Below are 26659 nucleotides of genomic sequence, written 5' to 3'. Positions count from 1 at the left end.
TATGGCAGCCGGAGCGCGCCGCTCGTCGCCATGGAGACGGCGCCGGCGCCATGTTGGGCCCGGCGCGGAGCGGGAGCGCCGCTGCCGTCCCTGCGCCCGGGGCTCCGGCAGCCTCCGTCGGCAATTAACCGATTGCTCCTCACAAAGCCCGTGCCGCTGTCCTCATTCCCCTCCCAGTGCGCCCAGTGTTTTCTGGGTTGTCCCGTGCAGGACTTTGGGGTCCTTGTGGGTCCCTCCCAGCTCAGGATGTTCTGGGATCCTGTGAGGCTGCGGCTCGTTCTTGTGATGGTCCTGGGCTGTTTGTCTGTGGAGGGGCCGGGAAAAAGTCTGTCCCTGGCATTTGTGCATTGGGAAATGGAGGAGGAAAGAGCCAAACTTGGAGCCTGCTGGCTGCTAATCCCTTCACAGGATCCAGCCTCGTCCGATCTTTCCCTCCTGCCCTTCTGCCCCAAGAATAAATTCCTCACCTGTCACTGCTGAGCTCTGGGTCCCGACTTAAAAGGCCATTTTCTGGACCCAGGAAGGCAGGATGAACTTAGAAACACTACAGGATTTGGGATGGGCTGTCCCCATTCTGCTCAACCATCAGCCACCCGTGCTGGCCACCATGTGGTTCCTCATCTCTCATCAATCCTCGTGGTTTAAGCTGTGCACAAACCCTAGGAACAGCTCTGAGTTATTTTTGTACCTCCTAGAAGCACGTGGGTTCCCATCGTGTGGCATAAATGGTGGGGGACAGCAGTAAAACCAAGGGATGCTGGCAGAAGCTGGAGAAATGGTGAACTTCCAGATCCTCAAGATGTATAACAAAGAAAAACACCCCTTTTGCCCGCAGGTTTACAGCACAAACTCTGCAGATTCACAATCTCCTTCTGAAAGGAGGATGAGAAATAGCTTTAATTTAACTCACCAAGTGTTAACCGTGGATTACGCTGGTATTTTTTCTTCTTTGCCCATAGCTGCAATTGGTTTAAGACAGTATTTTATCTTTCTTAAGTTGATTTTCTTTTAATTAAATGACTGAGCTAAGCAGAAAGAATTCAAGGCTAGGAAAAAAAGAAATAAAATAGCTTCAATTTTTAAGGACAGCCATTATGGAAATATTAACTGCAGCTCCATTTAAAGTGCCTTTTGTTTATGCTTTGATTGCTTTCCTATTACAGTATTGAAATTGTAAATGGAAAATTACACCATGTTCTATTACATAAGCAACTGGTTTGCACAGCTTGAAATATAAGGTTTTATTATTAGGTTTTCAGGGCTATGAACAATAGATGGGTTTTATTATACAGTAAATAGCACTTTTCCACTTGACTTCATTATAACACTTAATGGTAAAAGGGAGCTACTCCTCTTTCATAAATACATGCAGCAAACTGTCTCCCAGATTTCAGACACCCAAGCAGCAGGGAACTAACTTTGGTTTATCTGAACACATTTAACTGACGTGTCAAGGCCCTTGATTTTAGCAGACTGCCCAAATTACATTCCTTCCTTTCTGTCACAGTGGCCGACTCGCTGTTTTCCCATGCAATGAAGGAAGAAGTCAAACGAAAAAGATGTGCATGGATCCCTCAGTGGAATTAGTCCCAGGCAGACACCAGCAACTCTTTCCAGTTCTGTTTAACACCTTTACCGATGATCTGGGTGATGGGGTTGGGTGCACCCTCAGTGAGGTTGTAGATGACACCCAGCTGGGTGTCAGTGTGGATGTCAGGAAAATTCATTTCCCCAAGCATTGCCACGGGCTGCCCAGGGCACTGGTGGAACCCCATCCCTGGAGGTATGTAAAAGCCTTGTATATGTGGCACTTGGGGAAATTATTTTAGTGGTGGCCTTGGCAGCACTGGGGGAACAGTTGGGCTCAATGATCTTAAAGGTTGTTTCCAATCTAAATCATTCTATGATCCTCTGCAAAGGCTACATCATTTTGGTATATTTTATTATATAATTTTTTTTAGACTATTCATTAACTCAGGTTTTTACTTTGGAGTCTTAAATGTTGTAGTTGCTCAAATTCAGGTCAGGTATAGTAGCAGGTTTTTGGTTATGATTACTTAATGTTTTTATTGCAAATGCCAGTTGTACCTTCTAGAATTTCCTTTAAAGGTACAGGTTTTCATACAATCTTCAGTACACATGCTTCATCAACTTAGGATAAGTTTTTCCCAAGGAGATCAAATAAAACCCACATTAGATAATCATTGTGAAGGAAAAAAAAACTCATTTGTGGATTAAACCAACCAGTTCCAAAAGGACTCAACAAAAGCAGAGCCAAAAAGAACAGTGCCACAAAAAAAGTATTAAATGCTTTTCACATATTTTCTTTCAAAGGAGCAAGAGACTTTGCATCAGGGAAATCTGAAATAGCTTCTTCAGCAAAAGGATGCCCATTATACAAGAGAGATCAGATAATTCATAGTGTTTCACAGTATCTCTAGTATGGAGTCCTGAGCCCTTGCCAAAAATTAGAATGCTCGAATTAGAAGACTTCCCAAACTAAGGAAAATCTTAGCTCTTCCCCTTTCAAGTTACACAGCTTGATAGACTGAAAAAGAAATAAAAATCCTTTGCTTGAATCAGACCTTTCATCATTAATTGTGGACTGAAGTAACACTTAAAATTGTTCTTTTCCAGTGTTGTCAGGTAGTGCTGAAAACTTATTCCACTACTGGTGTTTATCCATCAGCTGGACAAACATCGCCTCAGAAGGAGTTATCACACACTCACCAGTACATTTTGGAAGCACCAAATTGAGTAATACTTCAGAGAAGAACCTTTATTCATTTTATGGGCAGGGAAATGTCCGTGACTTCCATTAGTTTCCTTCTCTCACCATGCTGCCTCTTTTAAGAGCCTGCAGACTCAAATTATCAGGTAGTTAATTGGAAAATAATTTATTGACAAGCCATGAAAGGCTCGGAGTAAAGCACTAGGGGATTTTGTAGCTTGACTTGGGATAGCTGTAGGAAATTAATGAGCTGAACAAGACCAAGCACATTCAGATGCTGGAATTTGTGCCCTTGAGACTGCTGTTCCCAGCCCAGGCAGAGAACACACCTCAGAGAAACATCCTTCCAGGATCACTCATTCCTCTGCCTCACCTTCGGGAGCCGAGCACGCCGCCAGCTCTTACATAAGGCCTCTTGCTCCATCACTGCCACAGGCTGTTGTAAACCATTTTTCTCCCTCTTAATTCAGGTTCCTAGACAAGCAAAAATGCAGAATATTGCCAGAATAGTCTGGGGAATGGGGATTTCTGTTGTGGATGATTAATGAAATATTATTGTTTTGCACTTACAGGGAAATCGTAGTTTCATGCCAATAAGGTCAGGGCCTTAATATGTTATCTGCTCTATAAAGATGTACAGATTGATAGCTCATTTTCTGTTATTACTGAGCCAAAGCCTCATCAGTTTAGAGAGGAACATTGAGAAATAGCAACGCTGCACTGAGAGGTGAAACAAACCTTCATCTTAAATTGCTTATTGCAATTCTGGTACATCTAAATCCACATCTCCACCTGCATCAAAAGAGAGGCCAAAAAGGAAGATGCTGGGACCCTGCTTCTGTAGATCTAAGAACTATGATCTATGTAGAACTAATCACCCTTCATGATATGCCTCAAATTTCTCTTGGATTAACACAATTTCTGCAATATGTTGTTGAGAGAGACAGAAGCCAGAGAACCAGAACAAAAAATCCTCGGAGCTGTGTTGAGGGATTTGATTTATCAGATGTATTTTGAAAATCATATCTTTATAACCCAACCTACTCAATACTCACCTCCCAGGTCAGGCTGCCTTGACTTGTTGGTGTAAATGTAGATCTGGAAGATCATGGTTCTAGCTACAGTTACAAGGGATTTTACTGCAAATATTTGTGTAGATTGCATATTAAAAAGTATATTGCCAGCAACAAAGCCAAGGATCTCCCATGTGTTTTCTCACTGAGTGAGGCTCATGGAGGAATGGCATCTATTCAGTCCAAGAAGGAGTCCTTTAAAAGCAACAAATTCCCTAGAATGGTAAATGCTTAACATGTGTGTGAAATGTTAGGCTCACCTTAGGCTCTGCACAGACACAATGCACTAATCTCATGCACATATTTTTTATTTTCTTCTCCCAGTGACCAGACTCATCACATATAATCTTTCCATTCAGAACATGGGGAAAAAAACCCCAAAACAACAACCCAGGAATCTATTTTTTTTTTAATTGCCATGAAATAAAGATTTTAAAAAATATTTTTCAGGAGTCTTTCTTCCCAGAGTAGATTTGCAACCCACACTGATTTGACAGATAAATGAAAAAGAAATTAAGGAATCATTTGTATAAAAATGAGCAAAGTGAACACTTGAGATACTGATCACTACCCTGTAGTCATCCTGTAGAAATACAGATTTGCAGGGTGGGAAGAAGTGGGTGTAATCCAATAAAACAATGCAATAATGATGAAAAGTTGAAAGAGGTCAAAGTCAGAAAGCTTTTGATTTCTTTTTCCACTGGCATTTGTCAAGGCAAGCAAAATCCATTAGCAAGGAGCAGCCTGAGTTTTAACACATCTGGGTCTTTAAAAATGTTAATGTTTAATAGGGTGTGCTCAGGCTTTATATGTCCCTGATAACAGTGCATGGGCTGATAGGCATCTCCAGGGGCTGTAAAGCAGTGGCAGAGCCTTGCAAGGCACACAAGCACTTGGTGTTCACTCTCGTGGTTTATGATGTTATCAGCAGCCATTGACTGAATTATGGCCTTATAATAACCCTTTCCCTGCATTATCCTACAGTTACTGTGGCACTGCTAAGCTGTGTCCCATTAGAAGGTGATGTGACCTTCTCCAGATGAGCACACAGGAGTTACTGTGGTGTTTGAGGGCAGGCTCATTGTCCAGGAGGAACTGATGAGTCCCCCTGAGCTGTGCCCACAAAATCCGCTCACCTGAAGGTGGTTCTGCCTTGAGCTGGTAGAAAGACAAAGATGTGAGCTGGGAGCAATGTTTTCTCCCAGTCCTGTGTGGGATCCTCACCTGCAAGCCTGTGGCTGTAGGCTGTGTCCAGGATTGCACCCTGGAAGCCAAGGGATGTGAGGAAGAAATGGGGGTGAGGACATCACATTGGCTCTATTTTAAAACTGCAAAGATTCCTCATCCCTCATTTCTCACAGTCCAGCAGGCTGCAAGTCCATGGGCTCACTGCTTGAGAAAGGGTCTCGTCCTATATTGTCATCACAGATTGAAGCCCTAGGGTGGGTGATTTTTCTTGCTCTAGTAGCAGCCTGCTCTACTCCAATAGAGCTCTATGTTAACAGCAACAGATTTCCTCCTTTGGTACCCAGCTGGCCCCATGCAGGGCTTTTTCCCTCCCTCTTGCTGCATATTATAAAGTCTCAGGAGTCCCAGTAGTCACACCATTTGCTCAGAGAAGAATCTGGCAGAACAGGATATTCTTGGAAATGTCTGGGAGAGGAGGGTGCAGGCCAAGACCTCTCAGCTGTGCAGCAAATCTTGAGATGGATGTGACCATTATCCATTGCCCTCCTTTCTTTGCCCACCCTGCCTGGTCCTCTTCTGCACAGGAAAGTTCCCCCTTGTGAAAAACTCCACTCCTGATAACAAGCCTTGGAGAGCAGGCAGACATGCAGACAGCTTTTTCATGTCAATTTTGTTAGAGTTTATTGATTCCCCTTGCCTTTGGCTAATGTACTTTTATTATTATTAATAAATAATCATAATTTTTCCATCAGTGTAGTCTGCACCTGGGAGCCTTGGAGAATTCTAGCAAAAGAATTATTAAACTAAAGATTTTTAAAGGGTTGAACAGCAGCAGAGCCCAGTAATCTGCCAGAATCTGCAACTGGGGAGGAAAATATTCACACTTGAGAATATGGGATAGAGCATCAAATCAGCTCCTTCCCCCAGAGCCACCATTTCTACCATTTCTGCTTTGTTGTCATCCCCCAAGGATGCAGAGGGTGGGGGTGGCCTTGGAGCTGTCACCTGGGCACGTGGGCTCTTGCAGGACCCTGCCCTGGCTTGGGACGTGACTCAGTACCTGCAGGGCCAGAACTGCTGCCATGTGCTCCTCCTGCCTGGCACCTCCTTGGCAGCAGCTGCCCCGGCAGCCTCCCTCCTCCATCCTCTGCCTGGCCAGCTGCAGAGTCTGATCTGGCTCCTCCCGAGTTACAAGGATTCAGGATCTCTTTCCCAATCTAGGCAGGATTGCCTGCAGGGGATGGTTTCTCCTAGAGGATGGCATGCAGCTGTTCATAAACAGAGTCATCACCAGTTGCTGAGCAGGCATGGCCATCCAGGCACGTGGTTCTCTGGGCCCTAAACTGCCAAATAGTGACTGACACAGTGCCAGGGGCGTTTTGGGATTGCTGGTAGGGTTTTTTTGGGACAAAGACAATAACAATGCTAGCAATACAAAACAGGGATTTGCTCAAGGAGGTGATTTTACTGGGGCAGCAGGAAAGCAAAAAGAATCAGAGCTGTCACCTGAAAATAGATCTGCTCCTGTCAGCAATCCTGAATTATCATATCTGCATGCAACCACCATTGCAGTTTCTCTGTGGCCAGCCTCATCCTCACTGAGGGTTTGCTTGCCAGGTGCAGCCTGGGCCATGCATTGTTGTGGGCTTGCCCTCCTGTGTCCTGCTTCCTCCATTGCATCACCAGAGGTCCAGCTGAGTCCTGGGACCTGGCACAGTGACAGCAGTCCAGCATGGCCCCTGTCCTTGAGTTCTGACCCTGAAATCACATAGAGAACATGCCCATAACACAGATATTCACTGCGTAACAAAAACCTCGTCCCAGTGTTGTAGATGAAATAAGAGCTCTGGATTACAATAATCCATGGTTCAGAATAAAAAAGGGTGTTTCATCTGGCAGGAAAATGGAGTACATCTGGTCTGAGTGGACATAAACAAGTCTGCAGAGCCCTTTTCTCTGTGTAAAGCCACTTCCCCAGAAGGTGTGTTCAGGAAATGACAGAAGGGCTATAAAGGGACCCCAAGATGCTCATACCCTCACCTGGCTTTGGGCATGGCTGTGCAGAGTTTCCTGCAGTATGTGGGCTCCAGCTCACTGCTCTGTTTGGCAGCAGGGCTGTTTGCTCTCCTTTACTTTCTCTCCAGCTCCAAGAAGTCGGTTTGCAATTTGCCTCCTGGGCCACGACCTCTTCCTCTGATTGGGAACCTGAACGTGGTGGACCTGAAAAAGCCATTCCAGTCACTGACAGAGGTAAGGGCTGAGCGAGCAGGCAGGGGGAAAATGTGCAGTTCCTGAAAGGAGAAATGCAGCTGGGAAAACAGAGATGTGGTTGTGTTTGCTTAGTGTGGAGGGCAGCAATGAGAAATGTGGCACACAGGCAGGCTGGCAGAATGACTTTACCTTCAGAGATGCACACACACACTCTTGTATTTTTATATATAAATATAATACACACACTCCTTTCTTTATACACACTTAAATGTAGACCACCCACCCCTTGCAATCTACTCCAATTGTTGGTGTTTTGAGCCCTTCAGAAGCTGCAGGTAAAAGACTTGAGTTGGGCCAGGCTTCTGCCATCAGATGTCTCACTGCCACCAGACCTTTAGGAAGGGTGGGTGGATGGAAGTGATGAAGCAAGAAAAGGTATCATCCCCACAGCAGAGGGAAAGGGGATGTCCTATGCACACTTTTTTCCAAAACTATATCTCTGCAATACTCTGCCTCCCCAGCCCTCCCCATGCACACACTGCCCAGGGTGGTTGAGGACTTGATGCATGATTTTATATGTATAGCTAAACAAATTGCTTTTTCTTACACAGCTCCATGGACACTTATATTTCTAAAAGCGAGAGAGGAAAAAAAAAAAACTTAAATATTAAAAAGCCAGGGGCAATGTTTGTTTCAGAAAGTGTCTGCTGTGTTCCCTCAGGGACCTGAGGACAATTCAGTGGGAATTCAGATTTTATCTGGTTGCTGTACAGATAGTTGAGATGCTGTGAGGGACCTGTCACATGCCCTGTGTGTGTGCTGCTTACTGGACACTATGGTGGGGGAAAGCTGGTCCCCAGAGAACTCGTTCAGCCACCTGAACATCTGCAGTGAGAGGGCAGTGCAGACACTGCAATCCTCCTGTTAGCTGTAGAAGAAAGGGCATCCTGCATTGCCAAAGCACAGAATTCCTACAGCAGGCACACAGTGCTCATCTGCCTTGATTTATGGGCAGAGGATTGTGTCGAGATCAGTTCTGATGGCTTCTGGTCCTCAGCTCCTGGATAGGCTTGAGGGTGTCAGTATGAAACTATTTATGAAATATTTTTGGCAATACTGGGGGATTTTATGATACAAATGTCACGTGTCAGCACCAGACTAATTTCCTATAATCTACCAAGAAGCTTTATTTGGGCTTTCAGGCCTGCCACATCCAATACTTGTGCTGCTGAGTAAAAGCAGAGCAGCTGCCAAGAAGCACTAATGTGAGGAGATGGCCAAAGGAAGGCTCGGAGGCAGCTGTGATTCCCTGCCCCTGGCTCTGCCACACTCTGAGTGCTGCCAGGGATGAAAGAACCAGTGCTAATGTTATCTCCCAGGCCGTCAGACCACTGCTTGATGAAAACAAATTCAATTTGTCTGGTGTAATAACAGGAGCTGCTTCTAATCTGAAATTCAATTTGTGGAATCTATCTAATGCATAGAAAATGGTAACCCAGGCACATCAGAAACAAGAAGACATTTGGAGTGGATGGCTTGCAGTGTGTTCAAAGAGGCCTAAAATACCAAGTGAATGATTAGCTTGTCAAAGCTACCTTTCAGGGTAAAAGATGATTCATATGTAATTTGTGATGAAAGCCTAACACTCCTGTGACATTATCTACCAGAATATGCTTCCTAGTCAGATTCAAGTTTCTGGTGGCCAGCAAATAATTCCATAATGACTGCAACACTACCCACCTTGCCATAATTAGAGACAAGTGCTGTCCTGAAAGAAAGAGTTATTGTCTGGCTTTGTTTTTGCAGTGTTTGTGGCTTCAGCCTCAAAGGTGTGTGCACGTCTGCTTGCCTCAGGTCACCAGCACTACAATAAACAGGCCTGCCTGCTACAGCATTCTCTGCCCAGCCTCCCAAGGTGGTATTGCTGGCCTGTTACTGCAGAACACCACAGGAATGCAGTGGCTTTATTGACTCCCCTGATAGGAGCAGTGATAGCAGACACCTTGTTGTGCAAACAGGGTGCAAGCAGAGATGCTGGCAATCGATAGCTACTGCTCACTACTTGAATTACAGCAGCACCTGGAGACATCAGGCAGGGCTGGGAGGCTCCTTTTGGTCTAGAAACCACCTAGAGTGGCTAGTACTAGTGTTTGAGTCCAGATCTGGCTTTGAATGAACATATTTATTCACCCTGACAGCTCTCCAAGATATATGGCAACGTCTTCACGGTGTATTTTGGACCCAGGAGGGTCGTGGTACTGGCTGGATATGAAACCATCAAGGATGCCCTTTTAAATCATGCTGAAGAGTTTGGAGAGAGAGCAGAAATACCCATATTTAGGAAAATGACACAAGGAAATGGTAATTGACCTTCTGCTTGGATAAGTTTTGTCTCTGTTCATTACGTTCTCATAGAAGAGAGTGCTGTCCTCTTCCAGATCACTTTCTGTGATCAAAGGAGGCACCAGTGTGTAAGAATGTTTATGAACCACAGGTGCCATAAGGATGTTACACATTTATTTTAGGCATAGCATTCAGCCATGGAGAGGTGTGGAAAACTCTGAGAAGATTTACCTTGTCTACACTACGAGATTTTGGAATGGGAAAGAGAACCCTTGAGATCCGAATCCTGGAGGAAGTAAATTCCCTTATCAAATATTTTGAATCCTATCATGGTGAGTGTCAAGTCCTTCATCCAGAGGCAGAGAACAGGTCTAGCAGAACAATAAAGATTAATGAAAGTTTAACTCTGAGCAAATGGTATCTCGTGGTTAAAGTTCAGCATACAGTGCAGTAGGTTATTGAACCTGAAACAAAATTCCCTGCTATGAATTCTGGGTGGGGAATGAGTTTTCTTTGGGAGCTCAGGGCTACATTTCCATAGGAAACCAGACTGAAACAAGCAAAGTCATTTTGTCATTTTTTTTTCATTGCTTGAAATACAGGGAAACCATTTGATACAAAAATGATACTCAACAATGCTGTATCCAATGTCATCTGCTCTATATTGTTTGGAGAGAGGTTTGAATATGATGATCCAGTATTTCTAACTTTGCTGAAGCTGATAAATCAAAATACTAAGTTGTTGGGCTCCCCTATGGTGCAGGTAAGAACTTAATTTTATATTTTAGCTGTTAAGTCTTTGGGGGTTTCCAGCATTTGTTCTCCTGGCCTCCCACATATTTCTTCTTGAGAACAAGAACATTGTCAGTCAGTCAGCCTGTACAGAACACATTTGTGTTTCTGTATCTGCAATGCACAGATTCCCAGGCTCCTGCACTTACTCTGTGAAACTTATTAGTAAAAGAAAAAAAAAACCAAGGCCTTCACAAAAGGAACAACTTTACCCTCTTTGAAGAGCAGAAGCACAGTCCCAAACCTGCCTCTTTGGATTAGAGAAAGAACATTCTATTTCTGCAGGAATTCAGAGCTCCTTAGACTGTAGAAGGAGGAGAATTACAGCCTCAAATGTCAGGGCATAGGACAAGGGACCAGCAGTGTGATTTGAGATACCAGTATATGTTCCAAAATACCAATTAACAGTAAAACTTCTCTTGCTCTACAGTTATATAACTTCTACCCATCCCTTGGATTTCTGTCTGGAGCTTCCAAGACTGTGCTACAAAATATCCTTGAATTGAATGCTTTTCTCCAGAAGCTCTTCCAGGAACACAAAGAGGAGCTTAATGAAAATGACTTAACAGGCTTTGTCGATGCCTTTCTGGTAAAGCAAAAACAGGTACTTTAAAACTAAGTCCCAGTGTCTTTCTGTTTCCTTCCCTTAGCTCTTACTTAGCCAGCCCTTAGGACTGGCCATCTGTCAGGGTCTGGCAATGAGTGGAAGCAGAAGAACTGCAGTGAGCAGAATTTATCAAAGCTCACACATTGAGCTCTGCTGGAGTTGCTCATGGCCCCACTGGAACTGCTGGTTAAAGGGATTTAGTTGTTGAGACATCCCACGAGGGGGAAATAAGTTCTCACTCAGTACACATAAAGAGGAGATCATCCCAAACCTTCCTGCAAGAATGGTACAGTGATAAACTGTGTTGCAGTAAATAAATTCCAATTTATTGGAATTATTTCTAATACCTAGACTTGGGAATTACACATATGCTTGAGAGCAGAAAAATTCCACACAGCATAGACCCTAATGCCGAAAGACTAAATATTCAGTTTTAGTCACATATAAAGTCACAGAAGGCTAAAATGCAGATAAAAATGGTGGCAACACAGTCATATATGGGTATCACTTGCTGTATTACTCCCATGTTTTGAAGGAGTCAAAGAAACCACACACTGCATTCAGCAATGGAAACCTGATGTTTTCAACCCTGGACCTCTTTGCTGCTGGGACTGAGACTACATCCACAACTGTTCGCTGGGGGCTGCTTCTGATGATGAAATACCCAGAAATTCAGAGTAAGGAGGACAAGTCTCTTGTACAATTTATTGTTGCATGCTTAAGGCTTTGGTTGTGGAAGGGAGTTCAACTCATTCAGTGTTGCCTAGAGTAATTATTCTGAGTGCTCTGAGAGAGATAACAGGCATTGACTTTACAAAGGAATTTTATTCAGCTGGGTTGCAATAAACCAGGCCAGCCAAGTGGGAGAGGCTCAGGGGCAGCCTACAGACACAGGAAAGCTCCCTCCTGGTTATTCACCTGCAGGCTATGGACTTACGTCACTAAAGGTCTCCTCAGGAACTGATTCTGATCTGGTTTCTGTTGAAGGTTATGGGGCAACAAAGGTGTGTAATGAGAGTCAGGCATGAGATGGACTGTAGTGACTCCATTCAAGCTGCCCTAGCTCAACAACAAACCTGGAGGAACCACACCATGCCCTGACTTACCCACTTCTGCCCTTTCCAGATATTTACAGTTTTCCCTTTTCTTCATCTCTGCCGAACTGGTAGCCATTTCAGTCGCAAGATGAGATTGTTATCAGCTTCTTAATCCTTTCCTCCCTCCAAGGAAAGATTCAGGAAGAAATGAACCATGTCATTGAACCAGGAGAGCTGCCTAAGTTGGAGGACAGGAAAAAAATGCCTTACACAGAAGCAGTAATACATGAAATACAAAGGTTTGCCAATATTGTCCCCATGGGCGTATCACGATCGACTCCCAGTGATGTGAATTTCCGAGGCTACGTGATTCCTAAGGTGAGCTCTGAGGCTGGCAGCTTGTGCTGCACAGATTCCTCACAGCTTTCTTAAAAGCAGAAGAAATACATAAATAACTAAAGACATGGTGATGCATGGTTTAATCAGTGCTGTGACCCTTCATCTTAGATCCAGGATAATTACTATAAACATACAATGGATTGTGGTCTGGTACAGTTGTTTGAATCATTATTAACCAGAGATTTAATTAAATCACACTGGTTTTAATCTTTTATGTCAAATGTGGAACCTCTACCCCAGCACCTTTGTTGAAAGATCTGACTCTGTAAGAAAGGAATGTTTTGTGGTCCAAAAAATAAAACAGAAGTTACTGAAAACAGACAGAGCCACAATAGGACAGAGAAACATTCCCCAGTTCTATCTGTCATGTTTTATTTGGTTCTTCACATTGGAAAAATAACGCAGTTTGGTTCAAGTGAGGGAGTGATCTCCTCTTCCATGAGTTTCTTTGACCCCTTTCAGGGTACTGAGATTATTCCACTGCTGACCTCTGCTCTGAATGACGAGTTGCACTGGAAAACCCCGGATCAGTTCAACCCTTCCCATTTCCTTGATGCCAATGGGAACTTCATTAGGAGAGAAGCATTTATTCCATTCTCCATAGGTAAGAGGGCTGTGGGTGTGAAGCTAATGGCAGTTCCCCCTGATTTCAGGATGAAATCAAGTGTGAAAGCCAGGGGACACAGAACAGAGGGTAAAGAATTTCTGGTCATTTCTCCTGTCCATTACTGCTGTAGGTAACCACCTCTTCTTTGGGAGAGATGGGAGACAGGGATTTACTCACAGCCACTGTGAGTTCATATATCTACCGATTTCTGTGTAGTTTGAGACCAAATCAGTAGCACCTCAAATATACAAAGAGAAGGAAGGGAAAATTTCCTACCTCAGCAGCCTGCTCTTCCAGACTGTACCTCCTGTTTAGAAGGTCTCAGACATCAACACTAACAGTTACAGTGCTGACCATTAACTTCTCCCTTGGTTGTTTTCAGGGAGAAGGGCTTGCCTTGGTGAAGGACTGGCCAAAATGGAGCTGTTCCTCTTTTTTTCGGGCTTGCTCCGCAAATTTGTTTTCCAGCCTCCTCCAGGAGTGGAGAAGTCAGACCTGGATCTCACTGCTGATGTTGGCTTTACCTTGACTCCCATGCCTCACCTGGTTTGTGCTGTGCCCTGTGAATGATCAAACAGCACAGCATTAGAGTAGTGAACACTTCAAGCTTTAAAGCAAATCTAGCTACACTGGGGAAAAGCTGTCCCTGAGCTTTAGGGGAAGGAAGACACCAGGCACTGTTATTTTCTCTCATTCATCACATCCTCTCCAACAGCTCTTGCAATGTCTGTATAATGCAAACCCTTCAGAGAACTCTGAGTTCTGCTCTCAGAAAATGTGATTCATTCCTGGAACAGCACATCAGAGATGCTGTTTTCAGGCCAGTTTGAAAAAGTGAAATGCCTTTAGACTTCCTCTGTAGATGTAAGCCATCAGAGCTCTTCCCTGGTAGTGTGTGGGGAATTTCTCAGCCCAAAGTCCAAGCCCTATAGCACAGCTCATTATAAGTGGCCCAGCTGGAGACAAGAGACACTCAAAGGATCTGGAAATCTCCTCAGGATGGTTGTTCAGCTCAGCCTCAGACTGAGCTTCCATTGTGCGATACAGCCTGCCTTATCTTTATTACAGAGTCCCAGACACAAGGGTGTAGCACGGGCTGATGCCAAGACCCAGGCACGGGGCAGTTATCAGAAAACATCTAAGTGCTTTGGGAAATGGGTTCTTTCCAACTCACACCAGGCACTTCATGCTGAACAGCCCATTTATGATGGGGCCAATTGAGCAGCTTTCCGCTTCTGCTAAGAAAGGCATTTCTACCACTCCCTCACCTCTCCTGGCTTCATGCTGGCTCTGGCACTTGTCCAATCCCTTATTGAGCCATCTTAGATCCCTAACCTGGCAGAAAATGAGCAGCCATGGCACGGGAAGAGTTTCTGAACGTGTGGCTGAAGCGATACAAGCCTGCGGCAGTGTGAGGGCAGTGGGGCTGGGGCTGGGCAGGGACTGCCACACTCCAGCAGAGAGCTGGGAGAGGCTCAGCCCCCTGCTCCACTTCCACCTCAGGGGCTGTACTTGCTCTGTAGATCTTCTCTACCCTTCACAGAGTGAAAGGATCCTTCAGGGGATGAATCAGCTGCCACAAGGTTGTCATTTCTCACTTTCTGCACTAAATGCATTGTGAACCATCATCCACAGGCTCCTAATTCCAAACTTACCAGGTGTGTTGTGATGAATAGGGACAGTATTGTCCATTCAACTGAAAATGGAGCAGTTATGGTAAACCCTACAACAGAAAACTAAAGTTACTGTCACTTAAAGCTGAGCTGTGTGGAAATGGAAGGAAAGAAAGGAGAAAGAATACGAAGAGATGAAAAGGTATGGCAGCCTCTGGTGAAGACCCTGACTCTCCTCACTAGCTTTAGTTCACACAACTAAAACAGCACTCTCACAGTGATTCTGCACTTTTTACTTGTGCTGGTGCTGCACTTGGTCAGGGGCTGTAGCACAGGCTCAGCTCCAGCTCCTGGGCTCAGCTCAGGGAGTGCTTAGCAAGCTCTGCCGACAAGGAATCCTCTGCTGCTGGGCCTGCTTGAGTTTGTTTTGCTGTTGCTCTATTTGCAGTCTAACTACTGCAAGCCTGACCTTATCACCTACTTCATCATTAAATATTTTGTTCTGTTGCTGTTGATCTATCTGGTGTGACAGTATGCAGTTGATTTCAGGTCAAACTGATAAAGCTGGGCTGCACCACCTTCAATACCTCCTCATGAGAAAGGTGAGCACAGGGATCTGTGGGCAGCCTGCAGCCAAGACATGTTCAGCAGCACAAAGAGTGACAATACTGACAGCCACAACCACCCCAAAGGAAACAGCTGGATTTCTAACTCCAGAAAATCACAGCTGCTGTGTGAGGCAGGACGTGGCTCCACAAGGCTCTCTGTGTAGCCCCTTTCAGTGGTTCCTGTGTCTCTTGCCCTTGCTTACAAGGAACCCATCACAGTAAAAACCAGCAGGAGTTATCCAAGGCTGCAGTCTGGGATGCACTGCTGGTCAAGAATGATGCTGGCAGGGGAAGTGCAGAGATTTGGGGCATTTAATTTAAAGGGCTGGTGTTTAGTGGCCCAGGCTGGCTGACTGGCAGTGGTGTGGTGGCCTTTAGGTGGCCGATACCCAACCTTCCACGTCCTCACCAGTACCACCAGTGACAAGCGGTGGCAGAACGCCACAGGGGCATGAGGGATGGAGGACAACCAGACCACGAGCACCTTGGGGCCTGGCTGCCCCAGGAATGCACCCAGAGCAGTGTCAGTGCCTGGCAGGTGTTTTGTGCTCAGCTCTGTGTGCTCAGGCAGGGCAGCACGTAGCAGCACCGCTCCGGAGCAAAACACAAAACACGTACCAGACACCTCAGTGAGACAGGAATTTCTTGTCATCGCAAGACTTTTACTTACCTTTGTCATTTTAATGCATTGCACTCAGAGCCTGGCTTGAAAAAAAAACCACAATACACTCCCCCTGGCTTTTCAGAGATAATTTAAGTCTCTTTCTGAAAGGCCTTTTTATGAGTTCAGAGGCTCCCAGGGCAAGTGAAATACCAGGAGAGCAGCAGCAACACGTAACTTTTGCCCTACAGGGTGCTGCTGGTCCAAGAAAACCCTGCAGGAACAAACATTTTGCCCAGGCACAGAGCATGTGCCATTGCAAGTTCTCATCGCAGTGCCCACGTTCTGCACCCTGTGCCAGCCGTGTTCCTTCCTGCCTTCCAGCCCCTCTGCCTCAGCTCATGGAGCAGGCAGGGCTGAGTCATCCTAGGCACGCTCTGGGGGAAACCGTTGCCTCCAGCCCGTTTCTTGGAAACTAATAAAAAAATAAATCTCAGAAATGTTGCGACACACTTGCTGCTCCTGCTTCTGGGTGGCTGCTGTGCTGCAACATCTCCACACCACACAGGCAGCTCCGGTGAGTGCCCAGCAGCCGCTCGCTCTGGGACCCTGCTGCCCAAGCCCCCCTCTGGATCACACCCACCTCCTTCCTTGCCTTCTTTGCATTTACAAGACTGAGGGCCCATATTTGCTGAATAATGGCCTTTATACGATCTAACCTTTGGACAAATTTACCTTTAGCCTTGTGCTTCCTCATCATGTAAGACAGCCCTTTCTTCCCTGAATGATCATATTCTTTTGGCTGGGTATGCCAAACTTCCTCCTCAAAACCACTATTCAACCAGGTAACCTCAAATGTTTTCTAAAAGGCTTATGCCTTGATAAGGGATGCAAGCACCAGGTGTTTAGTATCTTTGACTTAAAATCATTCCATTCTCCTGTCTTGTTTCCCTTCTGGAGCCTGCCAGGTCAGCTGGCTTCATTAACTTCGTTAACTTCTTCCCTCTATCCTTTAGAAGCTGCTTTTACAAACTGAAGTCCTCCCAGAAGTTTCAAATCTAATTTTGTCTTTCCATTGCACTCATGAATCCACTCATGATCACTTGATCCAAGCTAATTTTCTGTGGCTAGCTATTACATGTCTCCTACCTCAGACACAAAGTCTGAAATCACATCCCTCCCGGGCAGTTCAGAGCTGACTTTATGAAGAAGTTTATGGGCTACAACCCCCCAGGGATAGTTGGGCTTTACCATTATTAACAACCTTTGATCTCCACTTGACATCAAGAAAGCCAAAGTCTTCTGTTAAAATACTAATTTTTTTTTTTCTAGTAACATGGAGATCTGAAATCCTACTTAAGCCTGAATCTGAAGGTTCTAATAGGATTCCAAGAGCCTTTTTATTTCCCTGTGTCAGCAGAGTGCTTGGAGGGTCATAGTACTGCTAATGAAGGACCTTGAGGTCTTAGGGAGGAGCAGGTTATAGAGGAATGCCAAGCACCTTTTCCCATGTATATGTTCTTGCACACACATGCATGGGTTTGTAATTTGAAACTCTCTTTACTTCTGGACAGGCTTTGCAAACTGCTTAGACCACATTCTCTGAGGTGTTTAAAGAGGGTGGAGTATGCAGTATTTATTTAGGTACTCTACAAACCTTAATAAGAATTGAGTGCTTGTAGCAATTGCAGAGAGCAAACAGAGAGCCAGCTGGCAGAAACTGAACAGTGCCACTGCATTTTTATTGCTTCTAACCCCAAAGCCAGATTATTACTAAAAAAAATGTCTTTTTTAATTTCATTTCTCTCTGATCCTGCATTAGTTTGTCTGCTGTGCACAGCAGTATTATTAGCTGTAGCCTATTTTTCAACTGGCTATAAAAATTCAGCTTTTAAATTACCTCCTGGTCCAACTCCTCTTCCGATCATTGGTAACCTGCACTTGGTGGATCTTAGAAGGCAAGATAAATCACTAATGAAGGTAGGACAAAAATACTCTAACCCAGACCCTCATAGATTTTAAAGCTTCCTGGGATGTTTCAGTGAGAACTTTTTGTCTTTTTAATTCAAACTAAATTGTAAAGGTGTGAAAATTGTTTTATGATATCTTTCTGGGTTTCTTCTAGTCAATGTCTGTGTTGATGCAATGTAATTTAGGAGCAATCAACCATTAAAAAAAGACCTCTGGGTAGTATGGGATTTCTTCATGTAATTATGATGATGTACATGAAGTCTATAATGCTTGTGGGATTTGAAATACTAATTCAACAGCTTGGACACCCAGAAATATTTTAAAGCATTAGGATATAACTAACATAAATTAAATTGCTTCCCTCCCCTATGCCCCGGAGATCTGGCAAAGAGGAATTCCACAACGCAGTGACCCCAAAACTGCCGCAGAGAGGGCCAAATCCAGATGCTCCATTGCAAAATCCCCTTCCCTCCTGATGAATGGGATATACATTAAAGTCTAGGTGGCAGTGCAAGGGAGAGATGGGAAAGCTGTGCTAAGGAGCAGAGTGAATAACCTATCAGCTCTTCCAACAAGCTGTAATTAAGATATTAAGGGTCAACTTACCCCACTCATGGTGGCGAATTATCCCTGTGTGCAGGGCAAGGCTGCTCCTGGGGCTGCTGGGCATTCCTGCCTGGATTTAGGGGATGGCTCCCTCGGAGATGGTTCCCTTGGGATGGTTCCCTTGGGATGGTTCCCTCAGGGATGGCTCCCTCGGGATGGCTCCCTCAGGGATGGCTCCCTGGAGATGGCTCCCTCAGGGATGGCTCCCTCAGGATGGCTCCCTCAGGGATGGCTCCCTCGGGATGGCTCCCTCAGGGATGGCTCCCTGGAGATGGCTCCCTCGGGGCTGACCCACGCTGGGGTCACAGAGAGAGTGAGCAAACAGGCAGGGGGGTTCAGTTCACAGCCAGGCATCCACGGCTCCTGTGACACCCGTGCTCAGCAAACATGGGCTGTGCTGCTGCCATGGGGCGAGGCCCCAGCACCTGGAGCTGTTATGGGCAATGTCAGGGTTGGGGTCAGTTTACCCAGCAGGGCTGGGCAGACGCTGCTGCAGCCTCTGAACAGCGCTTTGGAATTACCTCCACATGCTTTTGTCCCTTGCTGGGCTGTGCTTGGTATTGTCTATGTTTGCCTTGGCTTTGGGATTTCTCCGAGGGGTTATCCCTCCATCTCACCCCATGGAGAGCAAAAAATGGTGTTTGCACAAAGCAGCTGGCACTGACTGGGGTTTGTTGGGTGGGCACTGATGGGTGCCCCCTTTGTCCTGTGAAAAGAGACACTGCTCCTCTAGTAACAGGATTCAGGAGTGCTTTAGAACATCAGGAGCATCAGACCAAAGCTTTCCTCTGTGACAGCATCATTATTTGCACTGAACAATCTTCTCTTTTTTGGTCTTTCTCCTGTTTGCCAACTTTAGCTGTCACTTGAGGTCCAGTCTTTAGAAGAGTTTTCTTCTATTCCATTTATTTTCTCCTTAACAGCAAAGCCAGATTAGTGGTGCACTGATGGGGGCTCCTTCATGGTAAGAAGCCTGAATTCCATACAGATGCCAGCGAGGCATCTGTACAAAATGCATTGTGTGTGACCCTGATGAGCTCTGGCTCACAGGCACCCTTCTGCAGGGAGTGGCTCTGCAGCCATTCCCTGCAGGGTGCCAGGATGAAAAATGTCCTTTTGGACAGCACGAGGTGCTGCTCCATGCATGCTCCCTCCCTTCCTGACCATCACAGCTCGCCTCTTTTTTCAGCTTGCAGAAAAATACGGCCCCATCTTCACCCTCCACTTTGGGTTCCAGAAAGTTGTGGTCCTGACCGGGTACGAAGTTGTGCGAGAGGCGCTTGTGAACTACACAGAGGAGTTTGTAGACAGACCATCCATCCCAATATTTGACCAAATTCAGAACAGAAACGGTACTAGAGCAATGAGTGGGGGGGTGGGAGGGACAATGCTGTCACTTAGTGCTTGTGATGATGATGATGATGAGGCAGAGCCTAACTGTGCATCCCTGGAGACCAGATTTTAAACATCTCCTTGGGTCCTTCTGAAGCCAAGTGACAGCAAACATTTGGCTTTCCTTGCACTCAGTGACTCCTGGCTTTCCATCATTTCTGCTGATGCACTTGCAGCCCATCCATATCCAAAGAGTCGAGGGTGGGAGGAGTGGGATTTTTGAAGGCACTGTGGCAGTTCTGGGGTTAATCTCTGTGCGATGTTGGTGTGAGCACCTCAGTGTCACCACCGTGTTTATGAACCCTCCTCACGTTTCCAGGAGACTTTGGACTACCTGGCTTGGCTGTTGGGAGCTGTCGGGTTTTTCCCTTTCTCCCACTGTCTTTATTGTGTCAGTTCCCACACCTTTGCCTCCCCACAAAAGTTCTCAGGTTGTCCAGCCCGAAACAGCTTCAGAAGCAAGAGGCTAAGGCTGAAAATTCACCCTACAAAAAAATCCCATTTTTTTTCCTTTCCACCCCTGACTATTTCAGAGGACTTTTTGCTTTGTCCATCCTCTGCTTCATGTGAGGCTTTAGCTGGGAGAACCAAAAGGCAGCTTTATATGTTGGTCACAGGCTGAAGTTGGGATTAGAATTAGAAATTAAATTATCCAGCCATAGTATCAATAGATGAATTTATCACTACATAAATAAAAGGAATCAATGAGGATAAAGGTATTTTTTAGAGCTAATTTACATGTAAAACATCCCTGTGGGAGAATATCAGTATTGCATCATAAGTTCCTTTCACATTTACCTTCTCAGCCCAAGTCTGAGGCACTTAGAGGTGACCCAAAGATGGAAGCTCTCAGGGGCTGTTAAGCAACAATGGTCACAAATTTTCCCATGAAACATTTTTTCTTCAGAAAATGCCAATTTGTTGACTGTGAAGATGCTCTCAGAAAATGAATGATCCAAATTAAATGGCATAAATTAAAGAAAAATTAAAAATTGAAGTATAGAAATTCACTTTGACATTTTTAGAGCAGAAAGTTTTGCTATGCAAATTAAAATTACACTGCTTTAAAACAGAAAAGAAAACATATTTAAAAGCCTCACGGCCACGATGAAGATGTGAAATGCTGGCATCCAGCTTTTCAACTGACCACAATCTGAGATAGTTTTTGGATTATTGACCTGACTTTTTCTTTACAGCACTCTGACAGGATGAAATACCCATCCCTGCTTGGAGGTGCTAGAGATCATCGTGGCATGAGCTCAGAAACCTCCACAAAAATGTCAGTATTTTCACCACTGCTGAAAATACAGCACTGCTGGGAATCTCCATAAAACACTTTAGGGTTGAGGAGACTGAATTATCCCATCCCACACAGATAATTTACCTTTATGACTAGAATAGGATGAAGGGAGAAGCTTTAGAGATACAAGGTGCTTGAGGCCCTAGACTTGCAACCAGCAGGGTCAAAAATGTCCTGTGACTGACTCAAACCATCTCCCCCCAGCTCTGCAGCCAACCCATACTGGTCTGAAAGCCACAGCTGCCCATCTGCCACTCAGGAGAGGACTGGGGTAACTGGGCTGGCAGGGATCTTGCTTTTCCCGAAGTACAGCTCTGTGAGAACGGAGCTGAGAGGATACAGGGATGAGGCACACAGAAAGGGGAGACCTTTAGTCCCTAAATCCATGTGAAAGCAGGCAGCAGAAACACCAGTGGAGCTCCCTGTTCGGTGTGGTGTGGGGGGCTCCTCTGTGCCTGAGCCCAGCACGTTTCTCACGGGCTGCCCAGGTCTGTTCTTCTCCATCGGGGAGCTGTGGAGGACCACGCGCAGATTCACCGTGTCCAGCATGCGCAACCTCGGCATGGGGAAGCAAATGATAGAGGGCAGAATCTTTGAGGAGCTCCACTTCCTCATCGAGATGATCAAATCCTTCAAAGGTGAGCTGGGGACCACCCCAGGGCTGCCCAGCCCCGTGGGTGTCACTGCTGCTCCACGTCTCACAGCTTTCCCATCCTGCTCCCGCTGCAGGGCAACCCTTCAGCCTGCCGTCCTTCAACTGCGCTCCCATCAACGTCACCTTCGTCCTGCTCTTCGGGGACAGGTTTGACTACAAGGACCCAACATTTCTGACTCTCTTGAGACTCATAGATGAAATTATGATTCTCCTGGGATCCCCAAATTTAAACGTAAGTAAACTGTCCCGCATATAAACGATTTTTTTATGCTGGCATGTGAGCCACGCCAACCATAGGCTTTACTTCAGCAGTGTTCAAATGTTCAGAACCGGCCATTACATCTAATATGTGACAGCTCTCCATGTGCCACTTTGGTCACCAAAAACTGCTGACAGATTCCCCTTACCTACTTCCCTTTTGACCCATCCTGCACATCTGTGTGGAGCTAAAATGAGATCTGAATTGTGGTTACTTCAGCTTATGAAAATCTGCCGGGCAAGTCCCTGGGATGCTGAGATATTGCTACTAAAGGAAAAACTAAACTGATTCATTGGCCCTTAGGAAAAAGCTGTTTCAGCATGTGCCAAGGGGATTCTGTGTGATTCTGTGTGGTATTTCTGCAGGCCTAATGCTTCTCTTTTTCAATTTCTCATTAGTATTTCAATTTCTACCCATTCCTTGGATTTCTTTTCAAAACCCACAAGATTATGCTCAAGAAAATCGAAGATGTGCGTGCCATTTTAAGGCAGTACATGAAGGCAAGCAGGGAGGATATCAATGAGAACAGTGTGAGGAGCTACATTGATGCACTGATATTCAAGCAACAAGAGGTATTGGACTGCTTAGCCCTGTTGGCTGTTTGCAATGTCTCCTTTGGATTTTGTAGCTAAAAGAGTTGCTGAGTCTTGATTTCAGTCATGTCGTGTAAATCTATTGAAAACCATGCTGTTACTCCAGTAGTACTTAAATCAGATGCCAGGCTCTTACAATTGGTACATTTTTCTATCAAAATTAAGACACAAAAGCTACTCTCAGTCCACTCCTGAAAGAACAGTACTAATAATGTGAGATCAACTAATTGCTCCTAGTATAAAATGCATGAATTCACATGAAAGCTGACTCTGCCTTTCTTTTTATGAAAACAAATCAATTAATCATTGATACTGTTGCTCCATCAAGATGAATGATCCTCTTAAAGTACTTGAATGATAAATCATCAGTACAAGTCCTAACCCTGCCCTGCATCTTACTTAGCAGAGGCTCAGCAGTTTCACACATCGGTTGGTTTCATTCAATACAAATATTTGGGCTCTGAGCTTTTTCTTCTTTCCAGCTGCATCCAGGCTGTCCTTAGGCATTAAGTGTTCTACTCAGCTATGTGGAGGAGGAGTTATCACAGTTCTAAAACTCGGGCAGAAATGGCCTGAAAGGTGACTTTGAGCATTTTTGGGAATTCAAACCTGGCCTTGGGCAGGAGGAGTCCCTCAAAGATAGGATTAGCTGAATTTGCTTCTGTTCAGGGCAGAGACCAGGCTCTTTCCAAACCTGCAAGGCTGAGTCTGTAAGCAGCAGCTGGCTCTGGGTTTCAGCCTGCTTCCAGGGGAGATGGATGTTGAACCAAAACTCCCCTCCAAACCTGCCATCTGTGGTGCTGCATCTCTGGTGGGTGCTGTGCATTCAATATCAGGTCTATTTTATCACCCAGTTCACAAACACAAGACCACAGCCAGCTGTGCTGTGGGTTACACAGCATTTCCCAAGCTTGCTGAATATTCAGACTGATGGTTTTATAACTTTTCCTACCTCTTGTGTTTTTCAAGGAGAAGAACAAGAAAGACAGCCTCTTCCATGATGACAACTTAATGGCATCCATACTTGACCTGGTCATGGCTGGAACAGAGACCATTGCCACCACGCTCCAGTGGTCCATCCTGCTCATGATGAAATACCCAGAGATTCAAAGTGAGCAGCTTTTACCTACTCCACCCGTGGCAAGGCTGAAATGGGGAAGGAAGAGGCCTGGCCTCAGATCCAGCAGCTCTTTTGCCTGAAGAGCTGAATCCTAGCTGTCCTCTGTGATGAACTGCTAATGTAACTAGGTGCTGATCAAAGTCACAATAAAACAGCCCTTTTGACTTGCTAGGAGAGAGGATGGGTGGACATCAGAGCATGATGCTGCAGAAACAACCCACCCACATGCCTGAATTAAACACAGAGCAGGGAAACCCACACTGATGCTTTAAGAATCCCCTCTCTCTTCAAACTCCGGAAAAATGGGGTTTTTTTTTCCCCCAAACCAAATCCAAGGAGGATTTCTTGCTGGGACACATCCCTTTTGTTTGTTTCTTCCAGGAAAGGTCCAGGAGGAGATTGGGAGAACAGTCCAAGCTGGGAGCTGGGCCACGTACGAGGACAGGAAGAACATGCCCTACACCAACGCGGTGCTGCACGAGGTGCAGAGGTTCATCACCCTCCTGCCACACGTGCCCCGCTGCACTGCTGTGGACACCCACTTCAGGGGCTACTTCCTTCCCAAGGTAGGTATCTGCTGCCTCCCAGGAATACAAAACCCTCCCCAGATTTGTCAAAGCCACTGGAGAATGGTTTCTCAGAGGGAATTACACTATAGAATCCAAAACCATCCCCAGAGAGTTTCTGTACTGAGCCCAGAGTTGTCACAGGACTCAGTCCAGTCCCTCTCATGCTCAGGACTTTCTCACTCCATGAGCAGCCCTGGTTTACCTCCTTGCTGCCATCTGCACAGTGAAGTATCTGCCAGAGAAGTGCAGGATCTTACCTTCCACATGAGGTTTTCACAGCACCACGTGGGGTTTGGCTTCAATCCTTGGCACTAGTGGGAAAATCTCACTGATTTCATCTCACTGATGAGACATCTCGCTGATGTCTCTCTGCTGGATGATGGGATAAAACCCTCATGGTCTCCACCTACCCCAGGTGGAGCAAATCTGGGACACCAAAGTCTGTGTGAGAAAATGAACCAAAACAGTGCTTGGCAATCTTCTGTGCCTTTGTGTACTTTTCTTCCAGGGTATAATTGTAATCCCATCCCTTACCTCAGTGCTGCTGGATAAGACACAATGGGAGACACCACATCAGTTCAACCCCAACCACTTTCTTGATGCTGAAGGGAACTTTGTAAAGAAAGGAGCTTTCCTGCCTTTCTCCACAGGTAACTAAAGGGCTGACCTGGACAGAGCTGGGGCTGTGACAGGACCACTTAATTACAATACACACTAATGAGTCTTCACGTCTAAACACTGCCCTTAACTCAGTCAATAAGCAACCAGACAACTGAATGGAATCAATTGTTCTGCATCTGGGCAAATATAGCACAAAGAAGGGTAGTGAAAAGAAACACACTCTTATCTAAAAGTGGTACATGAGGATATATTCCACAGGAAAAATGAGTTTCAAACTATTCCACTTTGGAAGGAGGTGGCATTCTTCTATCAGGCTGCTTTCCAAAAGAAAGGGTTAAAGATGCTGAGAGGGTTGGAAGAGCTAAGGAGAGGAGAGGGCACACCATAAATGTATAATAACCCTGCAAGATGGCTGTAGCCTGGGACAAAAGAGACCAGGCAGGAACCTTCAGCAACACAGGCCCCTCTACTCCAAAATGCTTTAGTGCATTTCAAGGTTTCCCTCCTGCTCCCATTGCAACATCTCAGATGCCAACATGCCCACAGCAAACATTCCAGTTGGATTCTTCCATGAGGTGAACACTCTGCTTTCACCCGCAGGGCGACGGAACTGCATCGGAGAAAGCCTGGCCAAGATGGAGCTGTTTGTCTTCTTTGTAGGGCTGCTCCAAACATTCACTTTCCAACCCCAGCCGGGCGTTTCAGAGGCTGACTTGGACCTCACCGTCCCCCAAACGACTTTCACGTTAAGGCCTCAGCCTCAGGCAACCTGTGCTGTCCTGCGGGAATGACCACAGCCTTGTCCCAGATCTTTGGGATCCAAGACCCCAACTTTGCTCAAACTCGCCATGCCCCCACCCTGCCACACCACCACATCCCTTCCCACTGTCTCCATCCACCCCCTCCACTGCTCCATCCCTCCCAAGGGCTGCTCTTTGCTCCTTGCTCTGGGGGAGATGCAAACCCAAACCACGGTGCTGGCCATCACACCCCACTTCTCAAGACGTGCATGGAGCTGGTGAAGGGACCAAGCTGCTGCTCTGGTGGAGGGGATGCAGCCCGTGAGCAGCAGGGGAACACCCAGGCTCCCAAAGTTCACCATGTCACAGAAATCTGCCTGGATCCTGAGGAAGAACAACCCAAGGTTTGCTGGAAGCTGCAGAGACACACTATGGGTCACAGGCTTGAGCCATCCACCAGCACCTCCTGGGCTGTTCCATAGCTGACAGCAAAATCCTACCAGGATTTCACCTCCCAGGCAGCCAAGCCAAACAGCCAGAGTGAAAAACGTGATGGGTTCATGTGATTTGAGGACTAAGTCATTTCTGCCTTGGAACAGTGTCCTGGAAGATGCCCCAGAGGCTGCAAACCTGTTCAGAGAAGCAAGTGCTGCAGCCAAGCTCAACACTGCTCCCCAGTTGGAACAAAACAGGAGCTGCATTTCTAAGTTTGCAATTTAAATCATGAGGCCACATGAGATTTGCACCAGCATCCGGTCATAAAGGGCTTAATGACACAAAAATAAACTACACCCACTGCTAGTTTTACACATCTCTGTCCTTCCTGACCTTGTTAAATAGCAGCAAAGATTGCTCCCTCTCTCCAGATTCCCTGGTTAATGTTAAGAGCCTACAGCAGCAGTCATTCTGGTGTTTGGGATGGTCTGGCCTTTGGAACCAGCCATGCAAGTCCCCTGCAAATGCAGTCTAATTTCACAGTGCTTGTTTTGCACACACACATGCACAGAGAATGGGGATCAGGGA

General features: G+C 45.8%; 2 protein-coding genes across 3 annotated transcripts; both read left to right on the top strand.

The window, feature by feature from the left end:
* The first annotated feature begins 6122 nt into the window (after window positions 1-6122).
* LOC110475466 (cytochrome P450 2K1-like) lies at window positions 6123-15675 on the top strand. Its single transcript, XM_085591856.1, has 10 exons — window positions 6123-7242; window positions 9402-9564; window positions 9729-9878; window positions 10149-10309; window positions 10769-10942; window positions 11481-11622; window positions 12173-12404; window positions 12490-12526; window positions 12652-12985; window positions 13371-15675. The coding sequence occupies exons 1-10, from the start codon at window positions 7045-7047 to the stop codon at window positions 13556-13558; spliced, it is 1779 nt and encodes a 592-aa protein (XP_085447982.1). The 5' UTR covers window positions 6123-7044; the 3' UTR covers window positions 13559-15675.
* Window positions 15676-16294: 619 nt separating this feature from the next.
* Window positions 16295-25890, top strand: CYP2W1 (cytochrome P450 family 2 subfamily W member 1). 2 transcript variants are annotated; one of them, XM_085592208.1, is made up of 9 exons: window positions 16295-16387; window positions 19577-19739; window positions 21568-21717; window positions 21809-21966; window positions 22392-22565; window positions 23556-23697; window positions 24088-24272; window positions 24784-24925; window positions 25497-25890. In XM_085592208.1, exons 1-9 carry the CDS (start codon window positions 16310-16312, stop codon window positions 25685-25687), a joined length of 1383 nt encoding a protein of 460 aa, XP_085448334.1. In that variant the 5' UTR covers window positions 16295-16309; the 3' UTR covers window positions 25688-25890. The 2 variants fall into 2 exon arrangements, with proteins under 2 accessions (XP_085448334.1, XP_021395520.1); XM_021539845.3 differs by lacking the exon at window positions 16295-16387 and adding an exon at window positions 17474-17790.
* The last annotated feature ends 769 nt before the right edge of the window (window positions 25891-26659 follow it).

The sequence above is a fragment of the Lonchura striata genome, chromosome 14 (assembly GCF_050655825.1).
Source record: "Lonchura striata isolate lonStrDom1 chromosome 14, ASM5065582v1, whole genome shotgun sequence".
NCBI classification, from domain to species: domain Eukaryota; kingdom Metazoa; phylum Chordata; class Aves; order Passeriformes; family Estrildidae; genus Lonchura; species Lonchura striata.
Note: the sequence above shows the minus strand (reverse complement) of the source record. Positions and strands in the feature narration are given on the sequence as shown.

Excerpts from the sequence above, each read along its gene's own strand:
- LOC110475466 (XM_085591856.1), top strand. The coding sequence starts at position 7,045 with ATGGCTGTGCAGAGTTTCCTGCAGTATGTGGGCTCCAGCTCACTGCTC. Across the intron at positions 10,310-10,768 it reads TGGGCTCCCCTATGGTGCAG|TTATATAACTTCTACCCATC; the intron begins GTAAGAACTTAA and ends CTTGCTCTACAG. Across the intron at positions 12,405-12,489 it reads TGCTGCACAGATTCCTCACA|ATCCAGGATAATTACTATAA; the intron begins GCTTTCTTAAAA and ends CCTTCATCTTAG.
- CYP2W1 (XM_021539845.3), top strand. The coding sequence starts at position 17,593 with ATGTCTTTTTTAATTTCATTTCTCTCTGATCCTGCATTAGTTTGTCTG. Across the intron at positions 21,967-22,391 it reads TGGGATCCCCAAATTTAAAC|TATTTCAATTTCTACCCATT; the intron begins GTAAGTAAACTG and ends ATTTCTCATTAG. Across the intron at positions 23,698-24,087 it reads GAAATACCCAGAGATTCAAA|GAAAGGTCCAGGAGGAGATT; the intron begins GTGAGCAGCTTT and ends TGTTTCTTCCAG.